At 48.0% G+C, this 21,526-nt stretch overlaps 1 protein-coding gene across 1 annotated transcript in view; it reads right to left on the reverse strand.

Annotated features, from left to right (window-relative positions):
• XPR1 (xenotropic and polytropic retrovirus receptor 1) overlaps nt 1-21,526 on the reverse strand; it is a 71,795-nt gene that overhangs the window by 1,274 nt on the left and 48,995 nt on the right. Inside the window, exons 5-14 of the mRNA XM_072343779.1 lie at nt 19,284-19,433; nt 18,810-18,893; nt 18,406-18,487; nt 16,199-16,386; nt 15,793-15,972; nt 11,989-12,154; nt 10,577-10,768; nt 1,029-1,195; nt 477-616; nt 2-223 (exon numbers count right to left, since the gene is read on the reverse strand). Coding sequence (XP_072199880.1) covers nt 2-223; nt 477-616; nt 1,029-1,195; nt 10,577-10,768; nt 11,989-12,154; nt 15,793-15,972; nt 16,199-16,386; nt 18,406-18,487; nt 18,810-18,893; nt 19,284-19,433 — 1,571 coding nt within the window. The remainder of the gene's footprint in view (nt 1; nt 224-476; nt 617-1,028; nt 1,196-10,576; nt 10,769-11,988; nt 12,155-15,792; nt 15,973-16,198; nt 16,387-18,405; nt 18,488-18,809; nt 18,894-19,283; nt 19,434-21,526) is intronic.

Below are 21,526 nucleotides of genomic sequence, written 5' to 3' on the forward strand. Positions count from 1 at the left end.
CTGCGAAGCGAGGCGAGGTCTGCGCAAGGATATGCTCTGGCTGCGCTTCCACTGCTTGTTCTTGCGGCGGTTCCGCACGCCGTCCTCCTGGTCCATCATCTGATCCAGCAGTGTCAGGTCGTCGGCGTTGAGCGGTGCCACGGAGATGTCCCTCACGGCACGGAACTCACCGCAGTTGTTCAGGTGCTCGTTCTCCAGGCGGAAGAAGTTCCAGACAAACCTCCTGGGTTGAAGAAGGAGAGAGAGAAGTTTCACGACGCGGTTCCGTGCGCCTGGACAGCACCGACTATTCCCACTGATCACAAAGTGCCCCCAGGAACGTGCTTGGAGCATAAAGGAACAGCAAACAACTACCAGCAGCACCTGCTGTGACACCTCCCTGCTCCCCAGGGACCCGATGAGCTGGCAGGCTTATTCATGGTCCTAATGATGCCAGCCTGAGTAATACGAGATCCAAACGAGCCGCTCAGCCTTACCTGAAAACCTCAAGTGGGGCGAAAACAGTAGAAATGATATCCCCGGCGTATGGAAAGATCTGCATGGAAGTGAGGGAGATCTGGATGGTCCACGCAAAGCGCAGGATCACGTCCTCAACAATGGCACAATAGTAGTACGCCTGGAGCACAAGATACAGACAGGTCAGCAAGAGGGAGGCCTGTGTGCTTCAGCTTTTAAATCGGCTTTGCTGCTTTCACACAGGCAGCCTGCACAACATGATGTACACAGCAACACTGAGATCCCTCTCATTCATGGGGAAGAGTCCCCACCAGTGATCCATGCCAAGCCTGCTTTGCAATTGGCTTATGTTTGCATAACTTCTCGTTGTAGATACAACCATCCTGGTGCAGAGGCAGCAGAGAGAGAATTTGCTCCTCAGTCACTAAAAGCACCAGCATCTCTTAGAAACAAACCCTGCTGCTGGAACATCCCATGCATGCCCAGCATGCAGGGGGCACGAAGCAGCCAACTGCAACGTGAATGGAAACGCATTGAGCTGCAATAGCAGGAGCCTTCTGTCACATACTCACTTTCTGTGGGTAGACAATTCCTTCTCGAAGAAAGGTATTTTCACCAGCGTTTTTGTCAAAGAGACCCCAGTCCATCTTCAGGTCCCAGATGAGGGTGTAGCAAGAGCTGATGAAATAGAAGATAATCCACAGGTAGAAGAACACTTGGGTGTCGCTGTGGTTTTTAGCTGCAAAAGAGAAGAACAGCACACGCTTCTGTACAACCTGGAGCGGATTGCTCCTTCAAAAAGCTTTGCTTGAGCTCAGACAGCGGCTTGAGTTTGGAACCGTGCAGCGCGAGGTTCGTTGCGGCAGGTGAGGAAGGCTTGTTGTCATCCTCAGTCCGAACAGCAGGGGGAAGCTGCGGGCCGCGATTCACAAAGGACGCGGGCGGTACAAAGGAAAAGCAAGGAGGCAACGAGGGGGGTTTGTAAGAGCGAGGCTTCGCCTGCAAAAACGCAAACGACAAACGAGTCCCTTCACAGCCTGAAAGGAGACGGGCGGCGTGGGAACCCCACAGGCTGCTTCAAACAGGGGAAAACAACGGGGCCGTTTGCTCTCTCCTTCCCTTTTCAGCAGCTCCGATAGAAACGCACAGCAGCGATCCGATGAGATGAATGGAGGTGATAAGGAGAGGCGCAGTGCACACAGCACACCCTCCCCCCGTTATGCCTTCCAGGCTCCCCGGACACGACGTGCAGGATGTAGGTCAAACACACAACGCTCGTTCTCTTTTCAAAGCACATCCCCTAAAGCAAACCCATTAAAACCATTTACACAGCCAAGCCTTGAATCAGCAGAGGGAAAGGACAAGAGATCCACTTGAGCCGTGCAGGTCTGCCCAGTCTGCCTGCTGCCACGCAGGGCCGGCAGTGGTGCACTCACCCTCCTCTCCCTGCAGCCTGGTGGCACCCAGGGCAGCTCTGACCCTGCTGCCACATGGATGTCCTGCACCATATGGGCTCCAAAGCCTTGTTTCTAAGTGCTGCTGGCACTAAAGAGGGCTCAGGTGACACTTGAGGCTTATCAATTAGCAATCAACTGCAAGATGTTGTCCTCCTCCAGCAGCTCCTTCACTAGGTTATTTCATAGGGAAGAACAGGCAGGTACTGAGGTGCAGTGACCCAGACTCCAAGGCTGAGCTCTCCTACATTATTTTCTGCTTGTTCCATCTCCATATTCAGTTCCCCCACCAGATCCTACGTGATCATCCCGAGAGGCAGCTAAGGGGTTAAGTGCTTTCCAACTGCTCCAAACTAGGAGCTCCCTGCAGGGACTTAGGCTTGAAGGTTGGGCCAGGCTGGTTGGCTTGGGTTTGGTTTGTTTTTAAGGGCAGAATTCAAACAAACTGCAACTCAACACCTTCAGGGAGATGTGGAAGGCAGCGCTGAGGGTACATCCATGGCAATGCCCTGCAGCACTGAGGAGCAGCCAGCTGGCATTGCTGGGACATTCTCCATCCACAGAGGAGACGGACCCAGACCATCCCAGCCAGGTCATCCTGACTCCAATCTCCTTCCTATCCCTCCACCATCTATCCTGTGTTCTCTCTCACCCAGCATCCTGCAATGTACTCAGCTCCTGCAAAACTTCATTACAAACCCAAACCCACTCCCTGGTAAAACACTGTCATCAGAACAAGCCTATTGTCTTCAGCCTTGGCTGTTGAGTCCCCTCCTTTAATCACTTTCCTCCTGCCTGCGATTCTGTTTGATACCTTCCTTCCTCCTGCCCTCATTGGTATTCAGCCGGCACACAGGAATATGTTACTGCTCCAGGCAAGCAATTATATCTCAATCTCCACCGGTTGGTCCTAGCAGCCCTCTTCAGCACTGCTCAAGGGGGTAGAAAAATCAAGGCATCTGCATTCTGCCCAGAGGCTCCATCTACCGCCTGCCAGTTTCTGAGGAGCAATACATTGCTGTGTGTATGGACAACGTCGGGGTCCATTTCAACAGGAGCCGCTTCATCCTATATTTATTTTGGTTAATGATGTGCTAGAAACCACCAGATCCACCATGAGAGAGACTCGGGATGACGGAAGTGCACTGCACTCCTGGTGGGTCTCAACACCTCCAAGAGGGGAAAGAGACTGAAGTTCTCATCATGCCACGGGCTGCAGAAAACCTGTGAGGCCCCTTTGTGCTGCCACCCAGCAACATCCCAAGCTACAAAGCTATTCCAAACACCACATGCACGAGGAAACACCACCAGCACAAAATCACAGCATGAGAAGATATAGGCACAGCCTCAGCTCCTCTTGCAGGGGGTCTATTTTAATGCGTGTTCTAATGAGCATGTCTGCAACCTGGAGGTGCTGGGCTGTGTCAGAAGCTACTTGAGTTCAGCATCCTGCTGCAGCACCCGTGGCACCTCCACTTGCTGCAGAGACGATGGGGAGCCGCACGCTGCCAGGGCCACTCGCAGCCTTCACTGCAGGGTTTCCATTAGCATCCTCAGCTTCCCCTGCAAAAGGCAATCCCAATGGGCACCCTGCACAAACACAGCCACAAATTGCCCCCAGAAGGTCACACAGATAAATAATGGAAGGCTTCACCCTTTGAACTGAAGCTGCGAATGGCCACAGAGCAGGAAAACGGCCACAGGCACGTGTAGCAACTGAATTTACTGCCTGCAAACACTGCTGATAGACAAATAGCTTCGATACCAACAGCAGCCACGGGGGAAACAGTTTCTGACATGCATTCTGAGAGAGCAATACTGTGCAGAAATTATAGCCCTTTCCAAACACAGGCAAGAGAAAAGTTGCTTTCCATCAAAGATAGACAGCAAATACTATTCTGAATGCAGTTAATATTGACTTGACTTCCAAAGAATACTATCTGTTTACCCTGCTGAATTATTCTGGGGAATGTAAACACTATATAGTATTCAACACAGGCAAGAAAAAAATCAATGCCATGTATTATTGAAGACCTGGATAAGAGCACAGCGGCCCTCGATAAGCACTGGTGGTGTGTCAGCCACCTCAGCTGGCTGCGGGCTTTGCTGATGGTGGAAGCTGTGATAAAAGCTGTCAGAAGCCTGAGGTTATCAGGAAACACAGCCAGGTGAGCCCTGCTGCACGACACCCATCTGGCTGCGTGGAGCAGATGCACCTCCAGCATGAATTAGAAGCCTCTTGATCAAGGCCTGCCAAACACAGGCTCCTTTGATGGCAAGCCATTCAGGTTCCACATAATCTGAGGCTAAGTGAAAGAAATACATATTTACAGTGGGAAATGTTAGCAAACTGAGCACAGACCCAGGTAGGGGTCTGTAGGTAGGCTGTGAGTGATGTGCTCCTCAACTCCACCCCAGCACACAAAGGGAGGAGTGAGGCAGCCAGAAGTGACTTACCTACCAGGGAAGAGCCATCGGATGGCATCCCAAAGCACGTGTCTGCTACCACCTTATAGTTTGAAAGCAAGTCTTACTGAGCCCTCAGTAATTCTATGAAGGAAGGAAGGGCAGTAGTGCTCCCCCAACCAGCAGGAACCTCTGTTTAATGCTGATCAATGGCAGGGTGGGCTTAATGCAGCTAAAAGGCAAACAGCCCTGAGGAGCACAAGCAGGACTCATTGGGAGCTGACAGGCTTTGTCAAATACCAACCACTTCCTAAGAACAACCTTCCCTCAGATTCTGCAAACCTCTGCTGTAGCCTCAGGGTGCAATTTAAAGCAAAGTAGCAAGAGATAGCACTGAAGAGCTGTCAGGAGGCAACCTCTGATTTCTTCTCCTATTTAAATCCTGCCTTTGTAGAACAGGGAAATCCCCAAATCCTGTTTTACCTAAATAAATACATATATTCTGCTGATTTACACTGGGTTGTGTAGGACAATACAACTGCGTCTAATCTGGAATCACCCTAGAACCACAGAAGGGCCTGTGTTGGAAAAGACCGCAATGCTCATCTCGTTTCAACCCCCCTGCTGTGTGCAGGGTTGCCAACCACCAGACCAGGCTGCCCAGAGCCACATGCAGCCTGGGTAAGCACTCGCATTGCTGGTATCTCACTAACAAAAAGAAAGATGATTTAATTGCAAGCTGGAGGAAGCACACCACTCCCTGCTGACAGATTGGATTCCTCTCCCAGTGTCATCTCTCACGTCTGAGAAGTGTTACCGGGGGGTGTTTAACTGACAAGGATGGGGCTTCCAATGCAACCATTTGCCAGCAGTCTCGCTAATAAGAATAGCTCAATTCATCATCAAAAATAAATGCTGTGGTCTAATACAGGGATATATGGTCGAATATAGGGATTCATTAAGGTTAGAAAAGACCACAAAGAAGATCATTTAGTCCCACCATCCACCCAACCTCACCATGGCCACTGATGATGTGCTGACCAAGAAAAGACCCAATGGTGACTTATTGCACCTCCCAGGTTCCTGCAGCCCCAGAGAACCCCAAGTTGGCACAGACTTGGGAGGTAAACTGGTAGGCCACCCCTTTTACTTACACCTTACTCATTAGTGCTCTCGCATCTCCAGTCACATTAAGCTGGGACCAGATGAATGACTCACACAGCCTGGTAGGGTGCTGAGGTCCCCCACAGCCTGGCTGCTGGCACCACCAAGCATCCCACTTGACATTTAGAGGCCTACAAAGCATTGGAAAATGTCCCTGTGGGATTTCACGCCTCGTTTGTGCTGACAGTCAGGGTGCAGAGGCAGCTCCCAATCCCTCTGCCTATAAATGCAAGCCACCAGGCACAGCGCCGGGTCGGAGTGGTCCCACCTCCATCCACAGCATCACCTGGAGCCCTGGGTGAGCAATTGTGGCCAATAAGCTGGCACGGGAAGCCAGGCTGGCTCTGGGATGGGGTCAGAGGCCAGGATGGAAATGTTTGCCTTGTGGCAATGCCTCACATACTCCGCTAATGACACTGCCACCGCTCTGCCGGAAAAAAAGGATCAGAAAGACTGGCTAATGAACACAACTCATTACTGAGGGCCTCCTGGGCATAGGCATGACAGGGTTTCAGACCAAAATTCATCCTAGCTCACAGCAATGTGACAGACATTGCACATTTTGGCTCCAAATAATCACCCTGATGGAGCTGCCGGTATGCTGCACTAAGGCGAGCTGCAGGAAGGCAGCCACTTAGGGAAGAAGACAGTTAATCCCATTACAAAGTTTGTTTTACTTCAAGAGGTCAATCTAAGCTCTCTGTAAGGCTCTTGTGACACCTAAATCAAACGATCTGGCTTGCCACAGTGCTGACAGCTGTTCCAACACAGGAGAAAGAGAGATCTTGTATGGACACGCAAGGAATAACAAAGGCAACAGGATCTCACAAATGCCTTGGTTCCACTCTGCCATGAAAAAAGGCTCTTTTTAACTAAAAACTTGCACTTGGACTCTAAGCATCCTTTTATTCTGCTAGGCTAGTTCTCCCCACTCATTTCGCATAGAATTATCACTGAACTACAGTATGACAGGGTCGGAAGGGACCTCAGAGATCACCAAGCTCTACTCTCTGCCATGGGCTGGCTGCCCCCAGCTCAGGCTGCCCAGGGCCCCTCCATGGCCTGGGACACCTCCAGGGATGGGGCACCCACAGCTCTGGGCAGCAGTGCCAGAGCATCACCAATCTCCAAACAGCACGTTTCCTTGACATCTAATGTACATCTCCCTTCTTTTAGTATAAAGCTGCTCCCTCTTGCCCTACCAGTGTAAAAAGATTATTTCCCTCCTGTTTAAGAGGTATCGCCGTTTTCTGCAGCAACGTCTGCCTTCTTTAATTCCTTTTAGCCCCAGCTCTCAGTTGCCTCGCTCATCTCCTGCTGTAGCCACACAGAACCACAGCTGATTACCGTTCCATCTACCTGCAAATTCACTCCACGGGGGTTCCATCCTGCAGTTTCTAACATGGTGGCAACAAGCTGTAAGCGATGCCCCACCTAAGCCACTAGCTCTGCCATCCCCTACCTGCTAAGACACAGCCAGGTATCCTCTGACAGCTCCCAACAGCACCCAGTGTGCCCGCCACCCCCTCACCTGGAAGCCACAGCAGTGCAGTGCTGGGACAGACCCGGGGAGCACAGTGTGAAGTGAGCTGCACCACTCGGTGTCACAGCCAGCAGAAACCTCAACCACTGTGATGAACAAGGAGTAGGAAACAGACCTGCAGCCTTCCACTGAGTTTCCACACAGCAGCACATTTCCCATTCATCTTCATCCGTTCAGCTTGAAGCTCGCTATGAGTAAGAGATGGTCCAACACCTTCATGCAGAAGCTCATTAATCTCGGGACGACTGCTGCCACGCCGGGTCATATCTCTATCCCTCGGTAAGGCAGCAAGCTCCACAGCTTTCAGCTTCAAAAAGCAAGTTCCAGGGGACAGGGCTGCTGCTCTGCTGCACCGCAGCCAGCACACACTGCAGTTGCTAGGTAGCTTAGAGTTACAGATAGGCCTCATTTGCCTGTGCAAACATATCCCGGAGGACTATATTTACAGAACACGGCCTTTGCTTCCCATTCCTTTGAGCGATATAAAAATACTGAGAATTCTTCCTTTGGGAGCTTAGCAACAGTTGCCCTTTGGTTCCTGCTGTCTTCCCTGAAATGAGCTTGTGTTTGTGAGCCGGCAGCAGCAGGGTGGGCAGCTCCACTCAGTGCTCGCTGCTCCTGCTCTCCGTAAGGGGCTCCCACTTGAGCAGCACTAATGTGGGAGATGATAGCTTGGAGGGGGCTCTGCAAAACAAGCTTCATTCCAGGGCAACGAGAGCACTGGTCTGGGAGAGGACCAACTGTGCATGCTCTGGTACCTTGGATCTAATAGCACGGCACAAACTGCAGAGCAAGTTGCATTTGGAATCCAAACCCTAAGGAAGAAAACTGCTTCTCTAATCAGAATTACCCGCTGCACGAGGGGTTATTAAACTGCAGTCCTTTGGGGAAGCCAAGAGCCTGCTGTGTGGCTGCTGGGGGGGAACCTTTGCTCCAGCAGCTACGGATACAAAGCAGTACCGTGCATGCACATGTCAGCTATTCATAACAAAGTGACATTTGTACGTTTGTTTGGCTCCAGTTGTTTTCAACCAGTACATGAAAATCCAGCACAGCAATGCCCTGAGTGCACTCCGGGTGAATTAGCTGGATTTTAACGCTGACAAACCCTCCTAACCACACACAGCCCATCTCCACGCAGCTGGCAGACGTGAGAAAACCTAAAGAACAACTACAAATTATTCAGTGTTCTAACTCAGAGGAGGAAGACAACCCTCCCCAGAGGGCTGTGATGTTCCTCAGGACTCCCAAGGAGAACAGCATGGTGTACATTACCTGACCTCCCAAGAAAAGGCCACAAATTACCCTCTTCTCCTGGCAGCTGAAAGCTCTCATTCCAGACTTATAAGTCATAGACTTGCAAACAGAGGCATGAAAAACGGTTTAAATAAAACTCTTGTTAAAACAGCAATCAACAGGTTCATTACATAACTGACATTTAGAACAGGTCTAAGTAGCAAGGATTTGTACCTGCTTGACACCCGTTTGGGGCAGTGTTGGTGTTCTTAGCAGCAAACACCCATAGCCCCTAAGAGTTGTTTTGTAAATAAGAGAGCAGTGTTTGCCTCTGCTATACTTAGGCAGACAGAAAGCGCGGGGGAGCAGCGCTTCCACTTCCAACAGCAGCACGGTGCATGCTTGCTAACAGTCCATCTGACTCCAAGAAGGGGAAATGCATGCAAAGAACACAGATAGGATTCCAACAGATCCGAAAAGAATGAAGAAGTTCCAAGGGTGCGTTTCTGGCAGCAGGGGGATACAGCCAACAGCACTGACGAGGCGTAGCAAGGTCTTCAAGCAGTGCTCACTAAAGCACTGCCAGTCCAGGCGCAGTGACATTTGCAAAAGCTGTGCAATGTGTCATTTGCAAATGCCACGAAGCTCCCACATTTTTATTTATTGTTGCCTGACACCAACAGCTACGTGCTGTCAGCTGCCACTGAGAGAACGGGACAGGGCAAAGCTGAGAGTCACCGAGGTCTCAGGCACTGGAAGGAGTCTGGGTTGGGCTCGTAAACACCTCATTACAGCCCACTGCCTGCCAGCTGCCAGGAGCAGGCACCAGTTGTGTGCGGCAGCAATGAGAACAAGGGTCAGAGCACTGGCATGGATGCAAACCTCTCGGGGAGGAGGATGAGGTCAAGTCCTTACACAGGATGTTTGCTGGCTTTCCTCCTTTCCCAAACATACCCCAGCCTTCCCCCACAGGGGGGCTCTTCCACAGCATCCTCACAGGAGGGAGAAGCATCCCTCAGCCTCCTAAAGGCAGGCACTATGTATAAACCATACCAGCACTGACTACAGCCAGGCTATCTGTATGTGTCTCACCTCACAGCTGGGACTAACAGGGTGCAGGGCTGGAAGAAAGAGGCTGCAGGGTGGCACCAAGCAAACAACTTACAATGAGAGCAAGCCCTGTAGGGGAGCAACAAGGGGGGGGGTGCACAAGGAGCAAGGTAAAGAGCTCTGAAAGCATCTATCACCACTGTTGCCACGCTGGGTTTGTGCCATTAACATGCAACCATTAACATGGCTTCAGAACTACCACTTCTTGGCTGCAGAAAGGTCTCTAATAACCTTGCTTCCCCACCTACAAACAGCACGGAACAAGGAGCACACATCCAATCCCTTTCCCTGCCCTGCCACAATCATATTGCAGGATAAGCAATAGCTCATGTGTAGCTGCTAATTCCAGCAGATAAAGGAGGCGTATATTTTCAGAGAAAAGAATGCAGCTTTGAGGAGTTGAGAACAATGAGAGGCAGGGTGACTGCCTCAAGTGCAGCAACGAAAAGCTTTTTCCTTCAGAGCAAGAAGCAGAATCAAGTAATTGTCGTTTCCAGGGAGATGGGGGAACTTGGGGATCAGAGCTCAATCTGCTGTTAAATGGATTGGAAACAACTCCCTGCCAGCTGCAGGAAGAAACACGGATAAAAACACATAGGAAAATCCAGAGAGGGCGTTTTCCCAGCGCTGTGCACATCTCCCTGTGTTTAGGGATGACAGACAAGCTGTAGCTGTTCATGAATGCCAAGGCAGAAGTATTTCCTATATTCTCCCTCTCCTTAGACGTCTCCCACCCAACCTCCCATCACAGCAAGAACTGACAGGTATTCCAATATCCTCCTTTAGAGCGGGTATGCAAAAAATACCTCCAGTAAGATGTTGAAATACTCTTTGCAGAGTAACAGTAGGCAGCCCTTCGACTTTCCACTGAGATGCTTCACAGATGCCAAAAGGCCAAAGTCTTCAAAGGGAAGCCAATCCTATGCTTTTCCCCATGGAAGAGGAAAACCCCATGACTAAACCCAGAGCTGTGCAAATAAATGACAATCACGCCTCACAGCAGAGTCACCAGTGGAAAACCGACTCAGCACCGTGATACAGTGCTTAAGTATAAAGAACCAGCACTGTGTTTTCATGTTACTGTCACTCTAACTTGGCAAGAAGGTGACTGAGGTGATCTATCAGTGTTCCTCCTAGAGCGTGCCCTGAAAAGCACACCTGGAGAGCAGGGCCAGATGGGCAAATGACCTTCCAAAATACCCCGTACCTTTGTGAGTGCTGTAGAGGGCTGCAAATGTCACCACAAAGAAGGTGGTGGAATATTTTCCAGCGTTAACCAGATGAAAGGCCCGTTTGTTATCGCGGTACCGGCGCAGGCACTGGATGAATCGCAACCAAGCAGGGATGCACTGGACAACTGCTCTCACTCCGTAGGAGTAGCTGTAACAAATCTGATTATCTGCAAGAAAAAAAAAAGCACCAGGGATACAGAGTCAATAACTTTTAACTTTCCTTGTATGTGAAAAAAAAACATTACTGTTTATTTAGAGCAAAGCATGAACGCAGATTGAACAACTGGAGCGAGAGGTTAACGACACAAACACAGCACCATGTCACACATGAGGCTTGGAGGTCCTCTTGTTAAGGAAACAACCAAGACAATCCCAGCTCTAACTGCAACCCACCAAGCATACCCTATTTTCCTGCAGTCTTGCTCAATGCATTTAAAACAGAGAACCCAAGTGTTAACAGACATTTGTTTCTCACTCAAACTAACAGAGACAGCTCTGTTAGCTGATATATATTCTGAAGCACTTTATTCCAGGGTTTGGAGGACAAGTCATTATCCACACGGTTACTTTACAACCTCTTTTTTTGTTTGTTTTTAATAAGATAAATACGTAGTTAATTCCAACACTGTCATAAACGGAAGATAAAGATCAGACAGATTGGAAAAACAAAGCGGACGCTGATGCTTATTGAAGCATGCTGCAATCCCTCTTAGCAGGCGTCAAAACCATCAGACAACACAATTTGCCAGCAGTCACTGCTTAAAATGGAAAGAACACAGCCTGATGCAGTAGGAGCCAGGTACGGCTTTGCCAATGGGAAGGCCATAGTCAAAATTCACACATCAGCTCTGTGACTCCCCCCTGGCAAGGAAGGAGGGAGGCAGAGCACGCACCACCCTGCTCTTATATGGCACCAAATGTGACAAATAAGGACTTCTGAGGAAGTTCCTCCATCCTCTCTTGCTTTAGGCTGTGCTGATGGAGCCTTTAAGAACCAGGCTACAGCGCTGAAAACTGCGCAACTCATTTTCATGCTAAGCAACAGTAACAGGCTAAAAGCAAATATGTGGTTAAACCACTGAAACGAAAACAAGGCCAGGAAAACTGTTTTGTCTTTCCAATCAATAAGTGCTCCTAACATCCTCCACGTGCAAGTCGGGCCAAATGACTGGATTAGGAAACGAGCACTGATGTGAAATTCCATTTCTCTGGATGGAAGCAAGAAACGGGAGAATCTCTCCAATGCCAAATCTACAAGAAAGGCCAGTTATTTCGGTTCCCTGTGTCGTTGCTTGGCCTCTTCAAACCACATGCCTAGGAAGTTGCCTTGCTTGGTGTTTTTCAGGTCATTCTGACAGCGCTCACAAGGCCGTCAGCATTTCTCTACCTGTATTTGCCAGAAGCCCATCACTGTCTGTCCACTCGACCTCGAAGCTGTAGAAGCAGATCATGTACTCCAGATCCATGAGTATTACGACCAGGCTGTTGAGCTGATCAGCCAGCCAGAAATCTGCAAAGCCCACCTTGTGGAAGGGAGCAGTGAACACTCGAAACTGTTGAAAGAAAAAGGAATAATTGGAGGGTCATATTAGCAGAGACCCGTCTGCAGCAGCACAACATCACAGCATCAAACAAATGCGGGCATTAAAAGAAATACTTGCAGATTTACTGCTGACCTTTTGCCTTGCAATCTCCATCTCAGAGCACTTCCCAGTGCTCCCCATGCTAACCAGCCACTTCAGGCACGTTCTTTCAGCCACATATTATATTTACTGATGTTTTTTAGACTTAGTATCAGTCAGATTAGAGACCCACAACCTGGCCCTTAATCTGACCATGTCTCAGTGTACTTAGCTGCTCTTTGGTGTTCAAAGTTGTACCAGTGTGTATCGTTACTCAGTTGCATCTCCCAAACCCTCCAGCACCAAAAGAGTTAAATAGAGAGCAGAGGAGATCCTATTAAGTGTCAGCTAAACTCCCTCTTCATCCCTGTCCACTTTCCCTCTTAAGCCTCAACAGCAGTTTTGCTACATTCAAAACCAGCCAGTTTTCATGGTCCATTACCTTCGATTACAACTCTCTCTACCCAGTTAGTTATAGCTACTAAAGGCCAATTTCTCAAAGAGACAGCCCCAGAACCATCCTGTAGTTCAGAAATTTATGAACCTTTAAATTAATGAAAGCACAGGCTAACAATGATCTTTTATACTGCTCTCCTTATTAACCTAAAAGATACACCGTTACAGAAACCCAGGAAACGACTGACACATCCACAGCTGGGCTTGTAATGCCAATTTAAGGTTCTACATTTCAAAGCCAAGGAAGGGATCAAGACTTTGAGGCATTAAATAGCAGATAGGAACCTTGACCCAGAACGCTCTTGTGCACAGGTAGGAGAGCATCTATTACAAAGGCTTGAGTGTGAGGGAGGGCTGCTCTCAAAGCAGCCCTGGTGTGGAAGTGCTGCTGCAGAGATCAGAGAAGCCAGCAGTGTGTGCTTGCAGCCCAAAAAGCCACCAGCTCCTGGGCATCAACAGAGGGGTGGCACAGGGCAGGGAGGGGACTGTCCCCGTCTGCACTGCCCTTGTGACGTTCCCTTTTGGAGTTGTGTGTTCACATCTGGGGCCCACAGCAGAAGAAAGATGATCTTTAAGGTCTTTTCCAACCCGAGCCATTCTCTGATTCTATGATTAATGAGAGACACTTGGACACTGGGTGCTGACAGCACAGAACTTTTAAGAGAGCAGAAGCTTTCCACCTAAAGGTTAGAGCAGACGAGGAGTCGCAGATGTACAGATGGCTCAGCTAAAGCCCTGCTATCTCCATCCACAATCCCCACAGACTGAAGCTGCTGTTTGAAGCCCCCCAACCCCCAGCAAAAGCTCCCATTTCTGACCAGGGCTGCTGCATGCTGCAACAGGCCTGAGCCAGCTGCACAGCAGGGACCAGAGGGTGTTAGCACATCCCCATTCTACAAGCAGATCCACCTTCCCTAGCTAGGCAATCTGCAAAACCATCCACTGAAGGTGGGCCCCAAGAATAAAGTCGTAACAGACCAAGAGTCCAACTTCAGTTGCAAGCAATCGGTTGCGATTGTACTTCAGCAGTTCCACAATCCAAGCACAAACTTTCTGGTGCTGATCCCTGCAGTTTCAAGCCAGTGCTGAGACAGCAGATACTTGAGCTAGAGCTGAACACTTCCCTAGATTTTCACCTCACGCAGCTCTGCTCCCTGCAGTTGCTTCCCCATTTCAGCTCCCTGCAGAAAGGCCGGTATAGAGATGCTATGCCACGCTCTGTGCTCTGATCTGATTCCTCTTGGTGAGCTGTTTCCCTCAGCCTACACAAGTGCATGCAGCACGCTCCTTGCCTGGAAGCAGAGGCAAAGAACGTTCACGTCAGCAGGGTGCCACGCAGGCAAGAAAGAAGGGATTAAACTCCCTACAGGTTAAATAACTTTTTCACCCAGAGGAAGATCAATGAAGAAGTGACCTGCGGTCCATCAGGGATTATCAACACAGATCCCGCTCATGAGCACCAAGAAGCAGCCAGTGAGCACAGGTGGATGCAGCAAGCCTCCTCACTCCATCAGGAAACGATGTAAAACACTGACATATCCTCCTGATTTGGTTCTAGGAAAATTGGAGGTGCCAATAATGGACTGCTACACCCGATACACCAGGCTGCATTTCTGCCAGAGATGAAGCATAGCAAGTGTGAGAAGAAAATGCTCTTCGAGTCAAGGTTTGTGTGAAACAACCTAAGAAGTGCACTATTCACACCTCCTTTCACCCAGATAGCTGCTGGTGAGAGAAGAAATAAAATACACCCAGACAGCAAACTGCACGAGATAAAAATTAGAGAAGCTTCACAGCTACTCTGAATGGTTTTGTCTGGCCTCTTTTCTCCCCTTCTCCCTTCCGCATAACACACAGAAGAGTTTCGTCATCTTCTACCATTATAGCAACCTTGCATTTTGATGAAGCTTTTCTCCCCAGGAGACCTGCGGATGAATTGGCTTCCACATACATCTGTGTTGCAGGCTGCAGCAAGGTCTAGAGATGGAGCAGGCACTGGGAACTAACCACAGCTACTAACAGCTCTGTGAAGACTGAGGATCTTACCCTGTGAAGATATTAGGGTAAATTAGCACAGAGATTGCTTACGGTTAGATCACTGGCGGTACTTTTCCTGGCACCGAGGGACAGCGGGAAGACTAATGAGGCTTGGGACTAAAGGAACACTTGTGAGAGGTGGCTGAATGCCGGAAGGCAAAAGGGGAGAAACCAAAATAGCTGTAAGTTTGCAAATCAAATAACAGGGCGAAGAGGTTAACTAGTTGTGTGTGTACCTGCATGCACACACTTGGAGCATGACTCTACATTTCATCTTTGCCGTGCTCCAGACAATGTTAATTGTCTTAATTGGCACTAAAATGATTCTATGAATAATGTCAGCCAGCCTAATTCCCCTCCGCTTAATGTTCTCAGAGTGGCTCCAGCAAGAACAAGATGTCAAGGGAACCAAAGTGACTGAGGTTAATTTAAAGAGGCCCTCAGGGTGGGGACAAACATGTGAAACAGCCATTTGGCAAGAAATTGATGTGCCATCCAACAACTCTGACAACAGTTCTTTTGGACTCCCACCTGCAACCGGTACATCAAATAGCATGGATATCTAACACTTGTCATTTACCAGGCTTAACTTACCAAGAAAACAAGAGCTGGATCTAAACTAAGGTCTTTTAAGACCACAAAAGGTTTGCTGGAAACAGTAACCTGGAAGCAGTAACCTTTGCAAAGATTCCCTCTCCATCAATGAACCATCTCCACATTGGCACTGCCCAGCTGAGCTGAGGAGCATTCATGTAACCTTGTTTTCCAGCCCTCCCAACCCCTAGCAAACTGTTTTGCTACATCAAGGGACGTGCTGCCTACAGCTGTACACATGAAGATTAACCAGTAACTACCTGCAATATGAAGATAACAACGGTAGAGGCAAACAGAAATTGCAAGTAATAAGTTGCAGTAATTACTTCATCAGGTCTGCTCTATGCATACATGGGTACAACGGCAAAACATTCATCTGTCCTGAAGATTACTGATGCTTGAACATATTTCAACTGCTACAGCTTAGCTACAGCCTTTTATCTCTTATTTATCTATGTTATATTTTATATTTTGAGACTTACCAATAGTTTGAGCAGCCAAAAACGGGACTTGTAATACAAGGTTTTGGTAGGGTTGATGAGAAAAAGCAACATGCAGCCGTACAAGATGAGTGGATTCACCTGCATAGGGATGTAGATGAATTTACCATATATACATGCCAGCAGGCTGAGGCACCACAGAACCCCCAGAAATCCAGCAATCTGCAGAAAGAGAGACAAAATGCAGAGATACCTCGTGAAAAAATAGCTCCAAACCTCACAATGAATTCTCATTATAAGAGAAGGGAGAGCAGTGAGCAACCCTGCAATCTAATCAGACTTCAGCAACTTCCTCCTCTAATTGTGTTAGAATTCTTTGCCAGGAAATGGTGCAGGACTTCTCCTGATGCACACAGCTCAGCTGCTGCTAACAGTCCGTGCTGTTTACCTCAAAGAGATGTTGATGGGACAGGTTGCTGCGGGGATTGAGCTCGAAGATGAGGACATGATTCACACCAGCCTGTCTCCAGCCGTACGTGTTGATACCCAGGAGAAAGAGGAATTCTATCAGGAGAAAGCCGCCTCGATAGATTCTCACCAGTGGCCACACATCTGGTCCTTCTATAAAAGCCACACCTGACAAAGAAAAAGATGAAAGGCCCTTAATGATAGCACAAGTCAAGCCACAAATCAAACCTGCACTCCGCTTCCTGGCTCTGGTTCTCAGACACTCAGCCACAGCCCAGGAAAGCAGGGCCTGCTTGTCATTTGCCTGCATATTCTAGCAGCTGGAGGACCTTCGGCCTAATCTATCAGAGGATTTATGAGTATTCTGGGGAAAATTCTCCCTCCAGCTTGTGCATTCAGGTCATTAGCAGCACCTCAAGCCCCCCGTCTCACACTGCGGGCTCAAGGGACAGCACGAAGCATAAATCATCACTCCACCCACTGACACATTCTGGTTTAACGGAGAGGAAATCTCACCAGACAGAGATACAAATATCTCAGCTGCCCACAAAACCAGGCAGCAGAATTTACAGCATTTATAACAACGCTGAACCGCGTCCGATCGCTGAAGTCAGTACAGCCATAACGTGATACATATTCATAACCAGCAGCATCGCTGCCAGCCGCACCCAAACAGAATATCCAACACGAGGCAGCAATATGGGAAAGTCTGTTCCTTGCTTTGTTCAGTCTTTGGGGTTTTGGAAATGGCCTCAAACAACGAGCAGCCCTATAAAGCAGCACTTCATCCAGCGCGAGTCCCCTGGCAGAATACTGCACCTCCACCACCTGATTGAGGTTTGATGAGATGAGCACATACAATTGTTCTCATCCCCAGTCCTAGAACCACTGAGTATTCCTCATCCATATGCATGTTAAAGGGGGAAAAGAAGAGGCATTTTTACAGAACTGGAGACTATTGGTTTCAACTCTACCTTAGTGAATCACAACACCAAAACAATTTGGCAGAAGTGGCACAGAGGTTAGCAACGTAACATCCAATTAGCAGTAAACAACTTGCAGCTGGGATGCAGCTTTTGCTCAATATGTGAAGTAACTCAGAGATACCAGATCATGTCTGCTGATACAAACGTACCAATTATTCACACTAGTTTAGCAACATCTGCTTTAGAGGTGTAATCATTTTTATGAATTCCTGCTCACAACCGTGTCTCTTTTTTTGTTCTTAATACTGAGATAAAATGAGCATTACAGGCTTCGGTCCTATTTGCATCTTACAGACCAAACATGAAAGTTACACTGAGAAAAAAGACTGATGAATAAAGAACAGCTTCTACACATTCATCGGAGCCTTCATACAGGCAGGTCAACTTTCTGCCTCTGCCATACAAAGAGTGAAAGGGAAGCACTTGCAAACAGGTTCTAAACCAGAGAAATGTTATCCCAGGAGATGTTCAGATCCAATTACAGAAACATCTGATTAGAAAAGCTCTCAGATCAAAACACAGACATGGGTTTTCCCGAGCACAAGAGCTCATACGTTGATTTTCTCTTGCACTGCTTACCTAAGTTACACTACTGAAATCACATACACTACAGTAAAGTTGCTTTTGATGAAGCCCCATATCTGGATCTAGGAGTACTGACCTTCCTTTTACTACAGTGAGAGCTCAAACTTGGATGGATCAAAGTAGAATAAAACCAAGGCCGCTGTTATGGTAAATAAATTCTTCCTAGTATCCAATCTGAACCTCCCCTGGCACAGCTTTGTGCCACTCTCATGTGTTCCTACTGGAAATTAGGGAAGGCATGGTATTCACGTAGCTATAAGTATGTTCCGTTTTCTGTTGTGAATCAGTGTTGTGCAAAACTGAAGTCCTACAAACACCTCACTCAAGGTGGAAGAGGAACGTGTGTTCACTGAACAAGCACCTTGTCTTTATACATGGATGTTACATTTCCAGAATATCCTTTCAAGATTAAGGAGAACAAAATCACCACACATTCAAGTCTAAAATCCACGTAGGTAACACGAGAAGGACACGATCTATTACTGAGCAGCAATAATTCACAACTGCATGAGCTGACCCAGGCTGATCTAACCCAGAAGGCCGACCAGCTCAGCTCTAAGCCCCGGCTAAGAGACAAGAACACAGGAGCCAGCTGGGTCCTGCTGAACACACTCACCTGAAAGTATGACAGTCACGTTCAGTGCAACGAACAATCCACAGAAAAACCCAACCCTGAATGTAGTCCAGGCTGGTACAGGCTGTGAACAAAGCAATGGCGGAATTATGGGCGATTAAACAGGTTATCAGCAAAATCAGTTCCATTCACAGAGTACATTTTACATCAGGGATGCAGGCTCATCTCACACTGCACTCTTCCTCCTTGAAGCACAGCACTGAAAGTATGGCATAATTGCATAAAACAGTGAGCTGTTTCCATATCTTCCAGAACTAAGGCAGATTACGTGACCGCCCTGCCCCCACAGTTTGTGGATCATGCTCATATCCAGCTATTTTCACTACTTCTGAATCCAATTTGGAAACTTGTCAAGTTGCTGAAGCTCAGCTCTATCAGTTGTTTACCTGAGCTGCTCCCAAAGGTGGAACACGCAAGCGTTTCATAGCCTTCTGTCTGTCCCCATCCTCCAGCTCGTTGGTCACCACTTCCTAAGGAGATAAAGACACACATCACAGAAGTTCATTCCAACAGTAAGCACGGGATACTGCCTTATAACAAAAAGTAACAGTTGATTTCCAAGTTCTATTTAACATCTGGTTCAATGTTCTTCCAATACGTGGTAGCAAAGACAGGAAAAGCTTCCTATGATGTATCCAGTTATCATTACCTCTTAAGGTAATGACACAGTGCAAGCTTCTCAGAGTGAAAAGCTGCCAGCTAAAGACAAACTTACACAGATGTGTGCGAGCAATGCCAGAAATCAGTGTCACTTTACTTAATAGTTGCCTTAGTGGTGAACACAAGCTACATCTGGCAGTGAACAAGAAACCATTGCTCCCTAGCTGCTATAGGAGCAGCACACAGAGCAGCATCCTTACCTCTGTTTCGGAGATGAGCTGGTTGATCTTCTTGCAGGTGTAGAAGGGTGCCACCTCCACCTCGGCCACGCGCCACTCTGCCCCTCGTGTTGTCTCCAGGTTCTTGTCATGCTTCTTCAAGATCTTGCGGAAGCCAGTGAAGTTCAGGTTCTGCAGACGAGGGAAACAGTTACTGCCTTTGAACCTCAGCTTGGTTATTTGCCGAGGCTAGCAAGAAAAGGAATAACAGTCTTTGGATGTACTCAGAACTCATAAGCCTAACTTTCCTACAACATGCTCTGCCTGCACGGGCACCTGACTGCGTGCATCCCAGGTACTGCAGCTCAGCAACAGGTCTCTGCAAAAGCAATAGTTGGAATGAGCTCTTAATAAGTCACAGAAAGAGCATGGTTTGACCCAAATCCCCCAGGGGAAGGCACACGTTAATCCTTTCAAAGGCTTTTCTGCACTGGAGAGAACCAGGCTACTGATTTCCAGTTTCTCCAAGCCTTCCAAATGATCAGAATAAGCACAGTATAGAAGGGAAATCCTCATTCAGCTGCAAATGAAACCCAGCCAAGTGCAGCCCCAGGACAGCACATTCTTCCCCAGCACACCCCACCCCTTGACTACAAAACCAGTCTACTAGGCTTGCAGACACAGTGGGTGAGATAAGCAGACATTAAAACAGAAAAGATAACGGTTGATTTCCAAGCTATGTGCTGAGCCCTGACCCAGGACTCCCCTAACACCCAGTAACAAAGATAGGCAAAGCTCAGCACACTGCATTAAGCAGCAATTGCTGTGACGGGATGCATCTGAAATACTGTACATCAGTGCACAGAAAACGCAACTCGCAAGGCTCTACATCCCCTTCAGACAGCAGTGACACACGCAGGAGTCACTTCAGAACAAGCTTCGAAAATAGCTTGGAAAGCAAAACACAGAAAACAGCAGAATCCAATACCTTGGGGAGAAGCACCAACTACTCACCGAAATTATTTCCAATCTAATTACGCTGTGAGTGATTTAGTACCAGAGCCCTGCCATATAGGTGGGGAAATGAGGCTAGGGAGATGGGAGCAGGAAGCCAATGCATTACTGATCTGCATTACTGCAGACAACAGACTTTAATTACTCTCCATTGGAAAAGCCAGCATTCTACCCCAGGGAGAGCAGATCACCGTTTCCTAAGTTAGAAATGAAAGAGATGCAACAAAAAGCCGATTTTGGGCAGAGGTTTTTCCACAGCCTGAACTGACACCACTTGATCCGTGCACTAGCAGGACTTAGAGCCTGACTCTGGTGTCCTCGGGGAACAGTGGCATCCCTTGTGGTGCCACCTCACACATCCCAGTGTCATGCGCTCAGTCACACATTGTATTTGTCCTGCTATTCACTTGGCACGGGGCTTTCTCCAGGCCTGACTTCCATTCCTGCTGGATGCTAGTTGTATTTATTGAAGTCAACTGACTAATGGCATGCTTTGCCATTAAAGGTGAAAAAACAGCGCAACTTACGCAATAATATTATGCAACATAAGTAGGATGAAGCAGCAGACTCGCAATCTTTGCTCATACACCAGTGTGCTAGTTAGGAAATGCACAACGAGGCATCCAGTGAGCTTGAACCAGCCTCAATTATTTGCCCCAGGAGTGTATTAGTTAATTTCCCAAGGTTTGTTTGCTTTCAAACACAGTGTTTGATATAATCTGTGTGGCTTCGCTCTATTTCCTGCATGAAGGAGGACATAACCCCAGAAAAAAGACTCTGCTCCTTTTGGAGACTGAAAGCTATCAAATCCGGATGGGTTTTGTGCACACACAGTGCTCTTGGACACACGGTAGCACAAGACAAAAAGGTAGGTGTGCAGGATGCCTTCTGTCATTAATGTAGAGTAGGAAAGGATTTGTTAGAGGAATGACCTTTGTCACCTCCTGTTGAGCCTTGTCCATACTACAGAGTGGTATTCAAGTATTGCTTACAGCAAAAGGACTCCAGGCATTACTGGTAAGGGCCTAAATACAGCTCCAGCAAACTGAAGTGAAAGACTCTAAGTTCAACCATTCTTATTTAATGAGGTAAAACAAATAAACGCCATGAGATATTTAAAAGCAGAGCGAGTCCAGATGAAACAAAACCAAGCAGTCCATCTACAGCTACACATTTGTTTCTTCATGCTTCTTTCAAGGCAAACGAGCCCCGTGTCCCACAGAATTACAAACACTTGTGTTTTTTTTTTTGTTTAAGTGGATGTTTTAACA

This window comes from Excalfactoria chinensis, chromosome 8 (assembly GCF_039878825.1).
Source record: "Excalfactoria chinensis isolate bCotChi1 chromosome 8, bCotChi1.hap2, whole genome shotgun sequence".
NCBI classification, from domain to species: domain Eukaryota; kingdom Metazoa; phylum Chordata; class Aves; order Galliformes; family Phasianidae; genus Excalfactoria; species Excalfactoria chinensis.